At 47.2% G+C, this 18922-nt stretch overlaps 1 protein-coding gene across 2 annotated transcripts; it reads right to left on the reverse strand.

Moving 5' to 3' along the window:
• Positions 1-13168: 13168 nt before the first annotated feature.
• CHCHD7 (coiled-coil-helix-coiled-coil-helix domain containing 7) lies at positions 13169-18614 on the reverse strand. 2 transcript variants are annotated; one of them, XR_007135450.1, is made up of 4 exons: positions 18530-18614; positions 15408-15469; positions 13833-14112; positions 13169-13304 (listed from the first exon to the last, which is right to left on the reverse strand). XR_007135450.1 is itself a non-coding variant. In XM_047783899.1 (4 exons), the coding sequence occupies exons 2-4, from the start codon at positions 15459-15461 to the stop codon at positions 13200-13202; spliced, it is 258 nt and encodes an 85-aa protein (XP_047639855.1). In that variant the 5' UTR covers positions 15462-15469; positions 18530-18611; the 3' UTR covers positions 13169-13199. The 2 variants fall into 2 exon arrangements, 1 of the variants encoding a protein (XP_047639855.1); XM_047783899.1 differs by having other exon boundaries at positions 14014-14112; positions 18530-18611.
• Positions 18615-18922: the final 308 nt, after the last annotated feature.

Genomic DNA, 18922 nt, shown 5'->3' on the forward strand with positions numbered 1-18922 from the left:
GGCACACACCAGTTAGGTTCTGGGTTCTGAAATTGCCTAAGTTACCACCCTGGCACCAGCCCGTGCTCATTATGTGTCTCTGAGCAAATTATCTAACCTCTCAAGTCACAAGTTTTTCTTCTTTAATATACGGATGAAGGTTGTCATGAGAAAAAAAAATGCAATGTATCCACAAAAGTACATGGCCCAGTGCCTGGTGTGTAGGGAAGATTTACAAATATTGCTATGATTAATGGAAGAGCAGTGGCAGCCGTCGCGGTAGTAATGTGGCATTATTTGGGAGACAACTTGTAATTATTAACAGTGGAATACCTCTGAAAAATGTTCTTGGCAGAATTAATGTTTCCATCTTTGACTGGAGCTCCTTACAAATACCCATCTTCTCTGAACAGCACAAGAACCTTTGAAAGAATGTTCTGGGCGAGCCGGGAGGGCACGGCATCCAGTAACATGTAGCTGGAGAAACATTTTTTTTCCCTCCTGAACGGATGTGTTAAAAATCTTTCTTCTGCTACTTTAATAGTCGGGAATGCTAACACAAACAATGATAATTCCTGCCAATATTTATAATATAAAACTTTGAGTATTTTAAGTACTTCCCGAAGTCAATTTATTCTCAGGAGGGACTACTGAAGTTCCCGCTGTGGCGCAATGGGATCGGTGGTGACTTGGGAGCGCTGGGACACAGGTTTGTTCCCCCGTCTGGCACAGTGGATTAAGGATCCGGCATTGCCGCAGCTATGGCTTGGGTCGCAGCTGCGGCTCAGAGCTGGTCCCTGGCCTGAGACCTCCATATGGTGTGGGGCAGCCAAAAAAGAAAAAAGAGAGAGAGGTGCACTGGGTTTTGAGTTGAAACAAAACCAAACATACTGTATGTTAAATGCTCCTCCATCTACTGTCTTGGATAGAATATTACAGCCCTGGACCATGGCTGAATATTTTTTCATCTGTTTCCTCATCCATGAAAACAGGAGCCTTAGCCGCTGCCATTCTGTCTTCCGAGGAGATCAGAGGAGGAAAAACTTGGATCCAAGTAAAACTGAAGTCACTGTACAAATTTAAGTTGTTCTGTTTTCAAAATGTGAGCTCACTCCCCTACACAAACGCTGGTCCTTGGGTTTTGTTTGTGCTAACTGAAAAACAGCTTCTTTGGCTGGCACATTTCCCCCACCATCCGGGCCTGAGTTTGGCTCTCAGAAAGAAGGGACAGGCCGTCTCCTAACTTGCTGGGAGGTTTTCAGATGCACACCCATCTCCGCTGGAAACAGGGAGGCCGTGCTTCTGCCCGCACGGTCTTTCCCAGGCTCCTTAGCAGCGTTACCAGGCGTTCTCAGAGCTGTGCACAGGCCAAAGAGTATATTGACATGATAAACCACAATAGACTTGGGTGTTTAAAGTCAAAAATACACTTTTAAAAATATAAGTACTTAAGTTGGCTGCTTGAGCAATAATACCTGGGCGCCGAAGTGAATTTGTTTATAAACCACCAAGTATACTCTTTCTTAATATTTTGCACCAAAAGCAAGGAAAATGGAAAGGGGAAAAGCACAACGCCGGGGGACATTTCCTCGTGAGTACAGGATGGAACAACTGCAGCCTGGAGCCGAAGTCTATGGCGAAGGCCGCGAAATCCCAACAGTCTCTGCAAGTAAGTACGCTGCAGATGAAAAGTAAATGGGCCTTTATGCGCCCAGCTCTGTCTGCCTTACACGTGGCCTTCACAGCTCCTGTATTCTGCTTCCCGATGTCCAGAAAAGCTGTTGCAAAAGAATCTCCCAGACGTGGGGGCAATCTGCAAAGAGTCGAGGGCCTATTTTCCGCTGAGGGGCGGTGGACACGCAGACCTCCTCCCCTCCTGGGTTCCACACAGGTGCCATCCGCCCCCCCACCCCCACAGGGTCTCTGTTCCTTTCATTTGAGTGCAATGTTGTGAAACATTCTGACTTGAGCCGCCTCATGCGTGGGTGGGACCCCTAGGCGGACCTGCAGGGCAGAGGTGTTTGCTCACTTTCGGTTCATTCGTCCCCAGCAGATTCTGGGAAGTGATATCTTCCTATTTACTGAGGTTTCTGGTCCCAACTTGAAACATGAAGCCCTGTTAAACCACCATCAGGGGTGGTTCTTGGTCGTGTCCTGTCCACATGCAGTCGCTCAGGTCATCGCCCCCGGGGGGTGGCCCTGGGGAGAGCTGGGAATTTGACACAGCACTGCCCGCCCCATGTCTCCTGAGCCAGTTCTTGGTCCAGGGGTGGGAGCTGGGGAGCAGGGCTGTGCTCTGGAAATGCTCAGAACTTGGTCAGAGGTGGCCACATTCTCCCTCTGGCTTAGACCAGCCTCCACTGTGGAGACACGGATTCATCAGGTTTGCTCGCCTCTTGTCAGAGGTGAAGGTCCAATTATTACCGTGTTTAACACAACACCCCCCCCCCCCCAACCCCAGCCAGGACAGGGGACAGTGTGTTTTCCTCAGAGGGAAAGAAGCGTTTCTTCCCTCTACCTGAGATTGCAGTACTCCAACCTCAAATTAGCATCCTGATGGCTTTTCACTAGCCACTGACCACTGCTTGAGCATGAGAACACAGTGTCCCGTCCTGGAAGAAAGTGAGAAATCGAGGCAGCCATGGAGATGCCTGGACTGACCTCTGGAAGCAATTAACCAAATCCCTTATTTAGGAGCTTAGAATGCCCTGGGGAAGAGGGATTTCTTCCAAGGTGTTTAGCACTCTATAGATAGATCCAAAATCGGAAGTGGTTTTGAATCCAGAAACTCCATGCATAGCCTTTTAGTTTATGTACGACCTCAGCGCTGACTCCTTGACATGTGGTTTTAGAGCCCAAGGCACACACTCATTGCCCTGCCCTCTCTGTTGTCCTTGGCTGTGGGACCCTGGGAAGTTTCAGCACTACTTTTACACTGTGCATTTTCATTACCTCAATAAATGTGATTTCCAGGTTCTTTCGATGCCTACTCTTGCTCTCATGCTCTCCCAGGGACACCTGTACGACCTCTTTAACCTCCACATCCTAAAACAGGAGGAATGAGCTTCATGGCCCCTGACCTTTGCATACTCAACACATCCACATCCTGTCTCTGATGCTCATGACTCCTCATCCCTCTTCTCTTGCCTTAGTGGTCTTTTTGTTCACAACAGTTTGACCTTTCTAATGTACTATCTAGTTCATTTATTGTGTTTGTTGCTCATTCAGTCTGTCTCTCTGCAATCATGTAAGTCCCTTGAGGGCAACAGGTCTTCCCCTACTTTGTTCAGTAATGAATCTTACGTTTCAGGGACCGTGTAGCACATAGTAAGTATTCAATAAGTCTTTGCTATACAAATGAATAAATTTGAAAGACAGGTACTTCTCTAATGCTCAGGTCATAAAACACACTCTACAGACTGCTAAACCTCTTCTCTGCTTATCTTTCCCATCTCTATGTACAAAACTTTGGCAACATTTTAAACTTCGTCCATGTCTTTCTTCTACCTCTCCCCACACTCCCTGTAGCCTAGCATTTTTATCTAACCCAACACTGCTATTCCTTTGGTCCAGTCTGACCCATATTTTTCAAAGAGCCTCATGTCTCAATTATAAAGCATTCTTGCCTGCTTGTTCACCCTTCTAAGTAAATCCATCTCATCATCTGTTTTATTATTTAGAGAAATATCAAAAACTTCAGAGCCAGGCACATTTCAGGAGAAAGGTCTCTATCAAATTAAGGTAATTGTCTACCTTTGTAAACATGCTACTGTCTTCTTGGAGACTACTGGTGCCAAATCATACACTCTTATGCAGCTGGCCCTCACCCTTAGAGATACCCAGATAGTAAAATTACTATAATTAGTTTTGCAATCACTCAGCACTAAAGAATTCTTACTCAAGACTGGGATGCTATTTTGAGACTACAAGGAGCTCAACAGGGAAGCAAATGGTATTGATCTATTATTCTAGTAAAGAAAAAACGAAGCATAAGATCTCTGATTTTCAAAATTTAATCTCCTTGAATGAAGATCCCATGAGTATATTTTACCTTTCCTTCTCAAAAGGCAGGGGTACAGAATAAAAATAGCAAATATTTACTAGGACTTCCTATGGTCTAGTTCCTGCGCCAAGTTTACAGACATCATCTGAATCAATACCCACATGAACTGTAAAATGTTGGCACTCTGCAGTTGCAGAACTTGAGACTAAGTAATTTATCCAAAGAGCACAGCTCAGGATAGCTTAGAATGGCCAGTACAAAGCAGAACGCTTGCTTCTAACCACAAACTACACCCCCCCCCCATCCCTTATTTCCTCTGCCTTCCTCATCTTCTTCCCACTCCCATACCATAATGACAAATGAAGGGGTTTCTAAAGAGATACAGGTAACTGACCCAAACATAAACTCTCTTATGCAGGATACCAGCCCATGAGGCTGTGAAGGGCTGGAGCTGTGCCCTGAGGGGAAATGGGACTCAGCAGAATTAACTAGGCTGGGTCTTGCTGTTCTTGTTGTTGTTTGGTCTTGTTTTCCCAAGACGTAGAGAAATATAGTCTATGGAGGTTGTGAAAGACATTCTTCAAAAGCGGGAATTACAAACAGAAGCCTGTCAAGGCTCTGGAATGCCGTTCTACAGGATGACATCTCCATTTAAAGGGAGAGGCGAGTGGTGAGACGATGATTCTAGCTGCCAAGTCCTTGAGCCATAAATTGAAAACACCCCCATCCCATCCACAAGTCCCCGCATCTTCAAGGTAGGGGTGTGTGTGTGTGTGTGTGTGTGTGTGTGTGTGTGTCGGGAGGGGCTTCAGCTTCACCTTTTCATCCAGGGAAGAAACCTACTCTGCAGATGAGCCAGGCCCCTGCCCTGTTCTTCATGACAAAGAGCACGGTCATCTCTAACAGGACCTCAGGGCAGGTGGACAGGGCACATTTTAAAAGACTTCTCAGAGGCAATGAACATGCCTGGTAGGTACAGCACAGGGACCTCTATCCGGTCTCCTGGAATAGACCATGATGGAAGATAATGTGAGAAACAGAATCCATCTACCTGTATGACTGGGCCATTTTGTTGTACAGCAAAAAATGGCACATTGTCAATCCACTATAATAAAACAATTTAAAAAGAATCATTCACAAATGTTGATTAATTCATCGATTTCCTCCGAGAGTATAAATTCTTGTTCCTTTTTTTTTTTTCTTGCTTTTCAGGGCTGCACCCGCAGCATACGGAGGTTCCCAGGCTAGGGGTCTAATCAGAGCTGTAGCTGCCAGCCTACACCACAGCCACACAGCAACCCTAGATCCAAGCTGCATCTTCGACCTATATCACAGCTCACAGCAACACTGGATCCTTAACCCACCGAGACCAGGGACCGAATCCACAACCTCAAGGTTCCTAGTCAGATTCGTTTCCGCTGTGCCATGATGGGAACTCCAAATTCTTGTCCCTCTTACGTCCCCTCCAGAAGCCTGTTATTTGTGTACAGACCTAGTAAGTACTAAATGGTGAAATGAACAGTAACTGGAAGACGGCAGTCAGGAGCTGCATAGGAAATGCAGGGGAGTCCACCGCAGGGGACCTGCCAGGGTCCAGGGTCCAGAGGTCAACTTCAGCTTCCAGGCTGCATGTCTCATCCTGCATCCTAGAGCCGGGAGTGGCTCCCTGGAGCTGGACTTCGGCTACACACGCCCACCTAACACACGTGTTTCTGAGGATGCCTTGTAAGCTGCAAGGGGCCGTACAAATACAAATGTCACAACGGTCTCAGCTTTTGCTATTTAGTGTGGGATGTGACGTGGACAACCACCGTCTACAACCAGGGACAAAATGACAGGCACCAGCACCCAAGTATGGACAGGGTGGACCTGAGCCGCACTGATCGGGAAGGCCCTGGCGGGGAGGGGGAAGAGACGCTTTGGGAACAGGAACAGGGTGGCACCAGAGATGTCCGGGTGAGACAAGGCCAGGCCATCTCTGAAGGATGCCGCCGAGGACAGCTTTGCAAGTGAGGAGGAAGGACAAGGCCCCTGCTCCTGGGCAGAGGCAAGATCCAGTCCACATAGGTGTTACTTCTGCATTGTGCCCTGAACACCCATGCTAATAATTCTGGGTGACTGGTAAATATTTCCTGCTCTTATAACCTGCCCCCTGTCTGCAATATGAATTTTCTTGTACTTGCTCTTCTTAGCAGAGATTTCTGGTCTACATGAAGCAACTACGACATAGGCAGAGCGTCAGAAGAAAATAAGGAGAAAACATTCTGGGGCAAATTACATAATCGACTGTAAAAGTGGGGGAGGGAAAGAAGACTGATAATCAGTTTGGCTTTTTGCAACCTCTTCAAGCAGAAACGGAGGTATTTTTTTAGAGGGATTGCAGCGGGGTGGGGGTCGTCAAGTAAGACGACTGCAGTAGTTCATGCAGTTTTCAGGATAGACCGAAAATTAGCGAGGCTTTCCTGACTACACAGAAGACCACTATTTTTATCAATGCATTTCACACATTACCTACTTGCATGACACATGTGAAACTGCTTTGGGTTTCAGGTCAACCTGTAGGAGAGTTAGAGCATTTTCATTTTTTTTAAGGGCATTTTTAAAAAGACATATTCACAGTACGAAATGAGTAAGGAACCTGCCCAGGAATGCACAGACCATCAGTGGCAGAGCCCAACCTCAAACCTGCCTATCCTGACTCCAAATGCAGTACTATTTCCTCATCACGTTGTATTTCACTTGCGGGTATTACGTGGGGTTTGGAACCTCTGCTTTCATTAGGGACGATCTTACCCCCTCTCCCCATCAGTGCCCTGCCCCTGTGAAGCCCAGAGCCGGCGAAGGACCCTGACTTTCTTCTTTCTCTGGGAGGACGCTCAGGGAGCGGGGGAATCTGCCTTGGTACCAAACTGCCTATCTGTGCCTCTGAACAGAGTGACAAAATGAAGGGTGAGGCTGAGTGCACAGATGCAGGGAAGCTGTGTGGCTGTGCTTTTGCAGGCCAGCAGGTTCCTAAGGCAGGCTAAAGGCTCTCCTAGAAGCAAGCGGGGTTCAGGAGACGCTTGTGCAACAGCTCTGCTGGGGCAGAGGCGGAGCCAGGATCCCCAAGAGAAGTCACCTGCCAGCCCCGGGCCCTTGCAGTGGCCACCCTGAGGTCCTGGGCTTCAAGCAGACATGACCAATTGCAGAGTCCGCTCCTGATGCTGACACCTGCATCCTGATGCTGACCACCTGTCTGGAAGGCCATTCTATGTTTACGACTGGAAAGCAAACCAGTCCACCTCTTTCAGTCTCCTTTTCAGAATAAAGCATTTCACACTTAAGCAACATTTCTCTTCTTCTGCAAAATAAATTGAAAGGTGAAAAATTAAAAGCATGCCTCAGTAATTTTATGTGCCTAACCATACATCCAATTACATGAATTCACAGAGTGAGGGCCACTGCGGAGATGGGAGGGAGCTGGGTGGAGTGAGATGGGCCTTGGGGGGACAGGTGGCAGAGATGCAGGGCACTGGAGCCGTGAGATACCCAAGATGCTGGCCACAGGGCAGGATACCCAGGGCAGTGGCGACTCTGCAGGAAGGCCCTGCAACTGGATGGAGAGACAGATGTGCTCACGTCTGTCTCTCTCACCGAGGTCGAAGGTCCTGGAGGACAGAGCCTATATCTGTGTATTCAAAGATCCACCTCCCCAACGTTCTCGAGACTGCACCCTTCACAAACGTGGCCAGTCCAAAGGAAGGAATGTGGATGTTTATCCCTAGGTTATGGCTGGGCTTGGGGACTAAGCGGGGCCTTGCTGGATGTGCACTTTAGGAAGATCCTCCAGGCTGCAGCCCAGAGGGGGAACCAGGTTGAGGCAAGAACTTCCGAGGGACGCGGTTTAGCCGGTTGCAGTGATCCAGGATCCTCGTAATAATCGCCCTGTCTCAGCGCCTCCAGAGTCATCCCTCTCAACACAAACTGGGCCCACTCCACCTCCAACCCCTCACAGTCTTCCTCTTGTTCAGAATAAAGCTCAAGTCCCTGGAACGGCATTCGAGGTCAATCGTAATGTAAGCCTGGCTGCACCTGTTCAGAGCCCAACACTCTCTTCCGCTTCCGCTGGTTTCAGTCAGTAAGAAGAATGGGCCCCAGAATTGCGCCTCCACACCCCTTCCCATGTCTGTCAAGGCTACTCACCCTCTGGGAGTTTGCTCTGCCCTCCCACCACCCCCAGGCTCGTCGCTCTCTGAGCAGAATCAAACTCTAACAGTGGTCCTTGTACCTGGATTCACTTAATATTTACTGGACACCAGAAACCACAAACAAAAAGACTGATCCATTTCATTACCTTAAAATGTAAAACACTGCACAGGAATGAGAAAACCAAGTTCAAAGAAAAATGGGAAAAACTCTACTGAATACTTATGACAAAGCGGCAATCTCCTTATCCTACCAAGGAGCCCACAAATGATTCACACCAACGATTGGGAAAAATGGGCAAAGTTAAATACATCCATTCTATTTCTCAACTATAAAAATGGGAAGGAAAAAAAAAAAAAAAAAGGATCAAGGTTTCAAAGTGCCCAGTGGACTGAGGAACACATCACTCACAGGCTTTGCTTCCGGGAGTAGGAACGCTGTGCTTCCTGCCGGAGGGTGATGTGCCAATTCCTACAAGATTCAAGACACTGAAACCTTTAGCCTAGAAACTCCACTCTTAGAAATGTATCATAAAGATAAAAACAGAACAAGCAAAGAGTGCAGCTGTGACCTCGTTTCTAATAGTGAACCCACCGATGGGAGAGATTGGCTCAACGATGACGGTGTATCTGCACAATGAAAGAGCTGGAGTAAATCAGTAACTTCTCACAGAGAATTCTTCCAAATTGTGGCACTAAGTGAGAAGCCAACGACCTTCGCTGATGCACTGTGCTGTTCCCTTCGTGCAACACAGACAAGTGAACACAGATATGCTCGTACATGCAGGCAAGCCTTGAACACGTGACACTGGCTGCTTTGGGGCAGATTTATGATGCACTCCCTCTCGCACTGTTTGAAACTGCATGATTTTCAATTTTAAAAGCCCCCCCCCCCCCCCCCCCCCCCCCGATACGGAGGCAGCTATTGACCGTTTATAACACACCAGAGGCTTCCCAGGCTCATGGACATGACCATGAAGGGTGCTGCATGTATTTCTGAGGAGCTTTCAGAGATACAGTGATTCTCAGAGGAGGGCTTTCACTTCCTCTGAGATGCACAGAAACGCCGTCAAAGGCCTTCCACAGTTTGTTAGTTTTTAGTTGCTTTCAGGGGCCTGCCTGACTCCCAAATTTCTCAAGGCACCTGCTCACATCCACAGTTAGTTTATCAGCTTCGCCTCTCCGAAGCAGAATCCTGGAAAGAGAAATCCAGAGGAGGAATGTTTAACAGTGGTGATGAGGAAGACCCTGCCCCAAGCAGCAAGACACGATCCCGAACAAGTGGGTTACAAGAAGAGTATCCTGATGTTGGCAGGCTGTGTATGAGGTATAAGAAGTTAAGAAATTACCGAAGACACATTTAGAACTCAACAGCATTGCCTGGGTGGAGCCATACTGTGATTATATAAGTTAAGACTTTGCTGATCCCAAACCCCCAATTTGTTACACAACTACAGTAACAATCATCAAAGCTACACCATCACTACAAAACTATAACAATCAAGTCAGCAAGGTGCCCGCATAAGGAGAAATATACAGATCAATGGACTAGAACTTCAAGTCCAGAAATCGACTCTCACAAATACAATCAACTGGTGTCCGACAAAGGTGCCAAGTCAATTCAGCAGGAGAAATCAGCCTTTTCAAAAAAAGATGCATAAACAACTGGATGGCACGTGTGCAAAGGAATGGGGCCGGACCACTTCACGCCGCATAGAAAAATTAACTCAAGATGGATCAAAGATCTAAATGTGGAAGCTAAAACCATAAAGTCCTAGAAGAAACCTAAGTGTAAATCTTTGGGCCTTTTCTTAGATATGTTACCAAAAGCTACAACAACAAAAAATATACTGGACTTCATCAAAATTGAAAGCCTGCACTTCAAAGGACACCATGAAGTAAAACTACAACTCACAATACAGAAGACGAAATTTACAAACCATGTGTCTTACAGGGGACTTGCATTCTAGATACAAGGATCCTGTAAAGGATTCTGACAACTCAATAATAAAGATATACAACCCCGGAGTTCCCGTCGTGGCGCAGTGGTTAACGAATCCGACTGGGAACCATGAGGTTGCGGGTTCGGTCCCTGCCCTTGCTCAGTGGGGTAACGATCCGGCATTGCCGTGAGCTGTGGTGTAGGTTGCAGACGCAGCCCGGATCCCGCGTTGCTGTGGCTCTGGCGTAGGCTGGTGGCTACAGCTCTGATTGGACCCCTAGCCTGGGAACCTCCATATGCCGCGGAAGCAGCCCAAGAAATAGCAAAAAAAAAAAAAAAAAAAAAGAGAGAGATATACAACCCTACTTAAAAATGAGCAACGGCTCTGAAGGACCATTTCTCCAAAGGAGAAATTCGCGTGGCCAGTATGCACATGAAAAGATGCTGAGCATCACCAGCCATCAGGGAAATGCAAATCAAAACCACAGTGAGGAGATTCTGTCATGGCTCAGTGGTTAACGAATCCAACTAGGGACCATAAGGTTGCAGGTTCCATCCCTAGCCTTGCTCAGTGGGTTAAGGATCTGGCGTTGCCATGAGCTGTGGAGTAGGTGGCAGATTTGGATCGGATCCAGTGCTGCTATGGCTTTGACATAGGCCGGTGGCTACAGCTCCAACTAAATCCCTAGTCTGGGAACCTCCATATGCCATGGGAGCAGCCCTAGAAAAGGCAAAAAGACAAAAAAAAAAAAACCAAAAAAAACCCCACAATGAGATACCAACTCAAGCCCAACAGGATGCCTGTAAACAAAGGCAGATAATAACTGTTAATGAGGAGGTGGAGAAATTGGAACTCTCATACCTTATAAAATGGTGCACCCAATTTGGAAAACAGTTTGTGGCAGTTTGTTGGTTCCTCAAAAGGCTAAACAGTTACCATATGATCCAGCAATTCAACCACTAGGTACATATTCAAAAAGAAATTAATATCAACACAAAAACTTGTATACAAAGGTTCAAGAAGTAAGTAATTCATCTCATTCATCTCATAAGACAATCAATAAGTGGAAACAACCCAAATACCCATCAAGTGATGAATGTGTAAATTAAATGTAGCCTATCCATACAAAGGAAGCTTATTCAGCATTAACAACCAATGAAGTAAGTATTGATACATGCAGAGCAGGAACAAACCTTGAAAACAGGAGGCTAAGTGGAAGAAGCCAGCCACAAAAGACTCAGGTTGTCTCCTGCCACTTATGTCAATGTCCAGAACAGGCAATTCTAGAGACTGAAAGTAGTCGAGCAGATGCCTCAGTGTTGGGGAAATGGGGGGTGGGGGTGGGGGATGATGCCTTGAGGAAATGGCAGTGAGCTAAGAGGTACAGGGTTTCTTTCTAGGGTGAAATCCTCTAAAACCAACTTTGGGGGTGGCTGCGCAACTCTGTCAATGTACTAAAAGTCACTGCACTGTACACGTTAGACAGATGTACGTGGTGTATAAACTGCATCTCAGTAAAGCTATCTTAAAGAACAAGAGCTAGGCCAGGACAAATAGCTACCAGATGAATGCCGATGCTAGCTGGTACATTTAAAAAGGTGACGTTAAAATTCCAACCCTTAAACAAGCTTCGTAGTACCGAAATGCTTCTTACACAGTATGTATTAAGTTCTTGTCAGATCCTATTTTATTTTTTTAATTTTTAATTTTTTGTCTCTTCTAGGGCTGCACCCACGGCATATGGAGGTTCCCAGGCTAGGGGTCAAATCCAAGCTGTAGCCGCCGGCCTACGCCACAGCAACTCAGGATCCAAGCCACGTCTGCGACCTACACCACAGATCACGGCAACGCTGGATCCTTAACCCACCGAGCAAGGCCAGGGATGGAACCCACAACCTCATGGTTCCTAGCCGGATTCGTTAAACCACTGAGCCACGACAGCAACTCCACTCAGGTCCTATTTTAATCCACCACTTTTAGAGCAATCAATACAAATCAAAAAATTCTGAAACTACTTTTATTCAAATAGAATCACATTTGAAAAGCAAGGACTTCTGGTTTAAAAGCACCTGATCTGCATTTTGGACTAAGACCAATGAGATGGACAGTTTACTGTCAGTGGCTATTAAAATAATACTCTTGCTCCAGGACCAGAGGAAGAAGAGACAAAAGCTATTTGCTTTTGTGACTTTCTATACACATTCTATTTGATCAAATAATGAACCTTTTATAAAACCACTCTGGAGATGAAACAAACAAGGTTTTAAATGGTGGTAGGAGAACTGCGGTCACCAGACTGCATATTCTCCCTTTTTTATCATGAAACGCTTCATCACTTGCAGAATCCCAAGCCCTACCTGTCCAGCTCACCTGCAGGAGGAAACCCTACTGCTAAGGGCATCACCTTTTCTTTCCGTTACTGTGGTTCAATGCTCTGCCTTCAGAAGGTTGTCCGGTATCCGTGGACTGCTCTGACTAGGCTTTTCCTTGAGGATATAAAATAAAGAAAGCCAGGTCTCTGGCATGCCATTTGAGACAAGCTGGCTGCACCTCTGCCTCCCTCTTAAAGCCAGGTGAAGCGAGAGAAGCAGAGGTCTTAGCAGCGCCTGCGAGCTGAGGCCCATCACGCGTATCCACCCTCGACTGTCTTCCAGTTTCTTCCCCTCCTCACCCTCGGGGGTAAAAGTATACAGACTTCTCTCCAAGGGGGTCCAGCCTTCCCTCCACTGTCACACCATCACCCACATCATTTCCCTTCCTTGGAAACATGGCCATCCTTCCACCCCCTTTAAGTCCTTCCCTGTCACTCCTTCCTTCTCCTTCGAGACCTAGCAAAAAAGCCCAGCCCCCATGCAGCCTTTCCTCACGCTCCTTTACCTTCAGGACGTCTTGGAAACTCATGACACAGCAGGGCCAGAAGCTGCTGGCCCTGAGCCCTGTGCTGAGAGCACACAGAGGACCCAGGGCTTCCCCTGTGGAATCTGAGGTCCATCTGGGAAAAGGCCTGGGAGGTCCTAGGACGCTATGGTAATCACTTATTAAACATATTCCTCCGCTGCTGTGTTAAATAAACCATTTTAATGCAAACGCTCAATAGGGCATCTTTCCCAGTGCTCCCAAGATCTCGTCTCTTTCTGCGGCCGTGGGCATAGGTGGCTTCACTCCGTTCTGCCTTCTCTGGAGCATGACAGAATTCTGTGTGTTGGAAGGAGAAAGAAGAAACCCAGATCAGTCAGGTACCAAGCGCTACCCATGTGCCAGTAATCTACTACCTTCTTCAAAAAGGAAATACAAAAACCAAGCTTGAGGGAAAAAAAAAAAAAAAAAGGTTCTAGGACCCCAGGTAATGTTTTCAGACTATTTTCAACTAGACAGAGGCGACCCTTCCCATAGGAGTATGTTAACTGCAGCTGAAGCGAGGATCTGCGTGGGACCTCAAGCACAGGAGCACCAGCCGTGGAGAGGGGCTACGGAGTAAGTGCCAACCGAAGCCAGCGTTCACCTGGCAAGAAAGGAAGCAGCTGGATCCAGTGCTCAGAGGAACAGGAATTACAGGCCAATGTCCTGGGAAAATGGGGCCACGGGTGGCGTGGGTGAGGAGGAGGCAAAAACGGAAGCCTGACTTGTGCTGGGACGGGGCGCGACACCCTCTCCAGGAAACTAAACTTGGAACGAGGCTACTGTTTTAGGGTTGCAGACACTTCTACCTGCAGGAAGACGCACCCTGTCAGAGCTGCTTCTTACGCCTGGAGCAGGACGAGGCAGCTGAGGAGCAGCCCGTATCCTTCAGGGCACATGGAGGATCAAGTCAGAGAGCCCTACTGAGGGAGGGGCTGGTGATGTCAGGCTTCACGGTCAAGCCTCAGAGATGACTTCTAACATAAAGGCAACCAGGTGGGCTCACCCAGAACTTCCGGCAGTTCTTGTACTTCAAGAAGTGAGTGGAACACCTTTCCTTGTCATAGTTATTTTCATCCAAACATCTGGCAGAAGCGTCAGATTCCTTAAATACGTAAGACAGGCATCATGTAAGAGGGGGAACCGCCATCTACAAAACAAACACACAAACCCCTGAAGCTGCTTCTCCCAGAGCAGGTAATATGAATTCATGCCTTTTTGTTCTTTTTAATGAACATATAGTGAACAAAAGTGGACTTATCTTTCCAACTGCTTGTGTCAAAGCACTGACTGAGATCGCTTAACCCCGTGATCCTTTGACAAAGAAGCTGAGGCACAGGCGACGTGCTCAGGTGAGAAGCCAGACCATCTCCTGCTCATCCAAGTTCGCACTGGGACTTGGAAGGTTTGGAGTGAAGGTAGCTGTGACATCCTATTAGGTCACTAAGAACTAGTCTACATCAAGGAAGCTTAAATTAACAACATTCACCTCAATGTATGGCTATCATTCACTCCACTACACAAGTAAATACACCTATTATGTAAGCCATTTAAATTGCCATCATTAATATCACTTCAAAACCAAAGTGAGCAACACAGGGCTATGAGTTCAAAGGAGGGCAGCTGCCTTTTCGAAATTAAATTCAAGGTGTCTGAACTGGAAGTAGACTGGATAACAAACTTCAAAGTGAGAGGTATGCTTCTGAGAGGTCAACTGAAGGAAAGTTTAAATAAAGGGGTAGGTAATCTGATCTACCTAAAGAGACTTAATAAAGTTGTTGAAACAGGCTTCATATATAGAACAAAGCTAATTTTCCATGCCAAATATTTTTGAATGTGTTTTTGGAAACTACACCCAGGATCAGGGAATGTAACTTTCACAGCACAGTCTGATGACTGGTTTGTTCAAGGGTGACACAAGTAAGAACTGCTAATGATACCAAATAAATGCCAATAAAAGCTTATTACTGCACTAAAACATTGTTTATATGATACCTTTGTGAAAATCTTTAGGCTTCAAATAGGCTAATTCAGTTATCAGCCTCTTACTCTCTTACTGGTCGCCTCAAGGACAAATCACTGACATCAAAGCATAAAGTTCAGTGACACTTTAAAAATACCTACTTTCTACCACTGCATGTTTGGACTATCTTATACATGCCTGTCGAGTATTACAGTGACAACTAAAAGCCTTTATGCTGTACAAATAAGGAAAACATAAAGAGATGAATCTTTGTTAGCCAAATTATGAATATTTAAAAATGCTCTAGCGAAATAAGGATATGCTGGTCAGGATTATTTTTTGTACAGAAATAACTTTATTCAAGAACTGCAGAAAGCCAATGGCCACAAAATCAGAAGCAGCCTGACACTCATAACAAACGAAAGCCACCAGCTTACCGACAAGCACGGATTCACGTCAGGATCCCTCATGCTCCGAGCCACCACCGGCATCCTTCTTCCTGCAGGCAGGTGTGTGTAGGGGGGGAGAGTTACCCAGTGATTCACACAGGAAATCTCATTAGCTCCACAAGTACTTGCGAAGTTAATTCTGGCATAATGCTTATATGGTAAGGAACGCCATATCCTGTGTATTTTTTAGAATAAACACTTGGATGTGATCCTCCTTTGCATTGTCACGTGTCTCAGCACAAAGGCCACGTTTAAATGATTTAAATGCATCTACAGAAATTTGATTACAACGTCCAGGAAGAAAGACAGTTCAACTCAAATTCAGTTTTAGTTTATCCCTATTTCTAAAGGTTAAGCAATTAAATGTATTAACAGAATCTAAGAACACAGCGTAGCGATTGCTTCCTGTTTACACATTGATTAGCAGACAAGACTGGGGTGGGATAATTTCGAACAACCTAACTTTAGCAAAGACATCTGTTCACTGAAGCACCTGAAGATCTACTCCATGGCCAGCCCTAGGATGGCCAATATACTGAAAAAGCAAAGTTATGGCTTAGTTGACATTTTGAAAAGTTACAAAAAGAAATCTGAAACTTAACTTCCAGTGGCATCCTCCACTTAACTAAGATGTCCCTGCGTTGAAGTAAGCTGGGACTAGTACTGTGGTTCATTAATCTTCCAAACCCTTATACCAACACAGCTCTGCAGAAGCCTTTATCAATTAAGGATGATCAGAGTTCTCTAAGAGCCAATTAGTGATTCCAAGTCAAGTCACACACTCATACGACAGATAATGTCAACTACATCCCAGGACAACTGCTCCTTTTTCTTTTCTTTTTAGGGATGCACCTGCAGCACATGGAAGTTCCCAGCCTAGGGGTCGAACTGGAGCTGCAGCTGCAGGCCTACACCACAATCACAGCAACTCTAGATCCTTAACCCACTGAGCGAGGCCGGGGATCCAAGACAATGTCAGGTGCTTAACCCTCTGAGCCACATCGTGAATGCTGACTGAAGACTACTGTCTATAACGTGGTTAACTGAAATTGCTATGTCTATTATTTTCAAAAACATGTCTGAGAAGAAATTAAAAGAAATTAGAAAGTCAACTAGCTGTTAATTATTTAAAAGTGATTATTTTGTTTGCTTCGATATATTGGTATATTATCAATCAGCCATCCAGAAATATTTGTAAATGTTCTGCACTAATTTAAAGAGCTTCCCCCTGAATCCTGTTCTAGTTTGTCTTTTACCTAAAGACCCAAGGAGAAGCCAACAAACAGTGCAGTGTGACCCACTAAAAAAATACAAAACAAACAAAACAAAAAACAAAAAAAAAACACTGAATAAAAAACTGCATCAGGATAACCAGAAAGAGGTAAAGATTTCCATACAAAATGGTTTCTACATTTCTTGCCCAGGATGGGACCATCCAAAAACATCAGCCATGTTAAAAGAAATAAAATACATTCAGGAAAAACAAACCCCACGAGCTCCTGAAAAGTGGAAGTATTCTGAAAAAAGTCACTTAGTTCAGTTTCTCTATTAAGGCAAAGATCAGGATATCCAGGTTAAAGAAGACAACCTTTGCAAAGCAGGATGCAAAAACGACTAGTCATTCCAGAGCCCTTTGCTTTTAGGACCACTAAGTAATCCCTTTGTGATTTTCACTGACCAATACCTGAGTATACCTAGGTTAACAGAAACAGCTTAGCAAAAAGTGAATTAATTCAAGATTCTGTTCAACTATAGCTAGAAGCTTTTCCCTCTCCTGAACACAATGTGTTTGTTTGCAGGCTTGACTTCTTCCTGAGAGATGATGGCACGAGATAAACTCACAGCCTTCTTTTTCATATCTGCCCTATGCTGTGAGAACACTGAACTATGCTTAGCTGTTCATAGTCGTCCTTGGATATAACCTCAACAACGATCGGGCGCAGACAAAACTCAAGTTGCGTGCCTTACAGGAAAGCGTCCTACTTTGAATTTTACCAGCACCACGGGTCAGGAATTCTTTAAAAATAACACCTAGGTAACATCACATATACCAAAGGAGGTTTGCTCTGGGAGTTTATTCACCATTTCATTTCCTTTCCCTTCCGGATTCTAAATACAAGTCACTCTAAGTTTGGGTTTTCACATGTCACCGTCTTCGCATGAATCCTCATGTATTAACTACACAAGAAGAGGAAATGTCGGTTTACAATGAAGAGCAGGTCTGAAGGGAAGCTGGAGTATTCCGTTAGAGGCCTTATCTACTCACCTTCTGAAGGCACCATACAAACTTTAGGAAGCTCTACTTGCAGAAGACAGTTAAAAAAACAAAGATTTGAGGGAGGGGCCGCAAAGGCCCAGCACATTTCAGGAACAGCTCTAAAATCTTTTCCAAAGGGCCAACGGCTTAAAAAAGTATATCTTGATTTCCCATCTAAGTGGTTCACGTCCCCACTCTCTGAGCAGCTTTGCAAGGGAGGGGGGAAGGGAACGTGCCGACACGTCCGTGCCCAGTGCAGGTCGGAGCCCAGGCAGGGCCTGCGGCTACCCCCAACGCGGGGGTAACCGTCGGGAAGCCGAAAGACGTCCTGCAAGGCCCTCAACCCTTTAAGCCACTGCTGGGTGCAGAAAGGCAGGGTCAGGAAGTCGGGGTGGCCCTGCGGAGGGGGCGGGGAAGGGGAGGGGAGACCCCGGAGCAAAGCAAGCCCCAGGCCTCGCTGCCTCCCGCGGCGCTGCCTGTCCGCCCAACGGCCGACCGCAGGCGCAGGTGAACACACCTTATTTCGACCTTCGACGGTGCCGAGAAGGGCAGGGGGCGAAGAAAAGGGAGGAAACTGGGGGCCAGGGTAGCCACTTACCCTCCAGACGCTGGGGGAGGAGGTTGGAGGGAGGGGAGGGGGTGCCCGGGCAGGGGGCGCCTTCCTCGCCCCCGTCCTGAAGAGACCCGAGTCCGAGGAGGAGGTGCGAGAGGAAGGGGCCCGAGCCGAGGCCAGGCCGGGGGGAAGCGGCTTCAGGCCGAACAAGTGGATTCGAGCCCCGCGGCGGCCCAGGAAAGCCCCTCTCTCCCCGCATCACTGCAGCCGCCGCGGAGGGAAGGGCGGGGGACCACTCACCTCGCGCTCGCGCGGAGGCTTCGCCAGCGCCCAGGCCGTCTCCAGCTCCAAACACGTCAATGGCTCACGCAGCCGGACCTTAAGTAGCGCGCATCCCAACATGCTGCCCCCGCTCCCCGGCGGCGGCCCGCCCAATCGGTGCGCGCCGCCGCCTGACTGACAGCCGAGCGGGGTCCTGAGAGGCGGGGGCGGGCGGGTCTCGCCCCGCCCCCGGCCGGCGGGAGGAGGGCCGAGGCGGGAGGAGTGGGCGGGGCGGCGCGCGCGGCCCCGCCCCCGCCCCCGCCCCGCAGCTCCCCCCGCGCCGCTGTCCGCCCCTTAGCACTTTGGAATGACGGGCGGCGCGGCGGGCCAATCGCTGGGCCGGACCCCGGCGGCGAGGGCGCCCAGTGGCCG

This window comes from Phacochoerus africanus, chromosome 6 (assembly GCF_016906955.1).
Source record: "Phacochoerus africanus isolate WHEZ1 chromosome 6, ROS_Pafr_v1, whole genome shotgun sequence".
Taxonomy (NCBI): domain Eukaryota; kingdom Metazoa; phylum Chordata; class Mammalia; order Artiodactyla; family Suidae; genus Phacochoerus; species Phacochoerus africanus.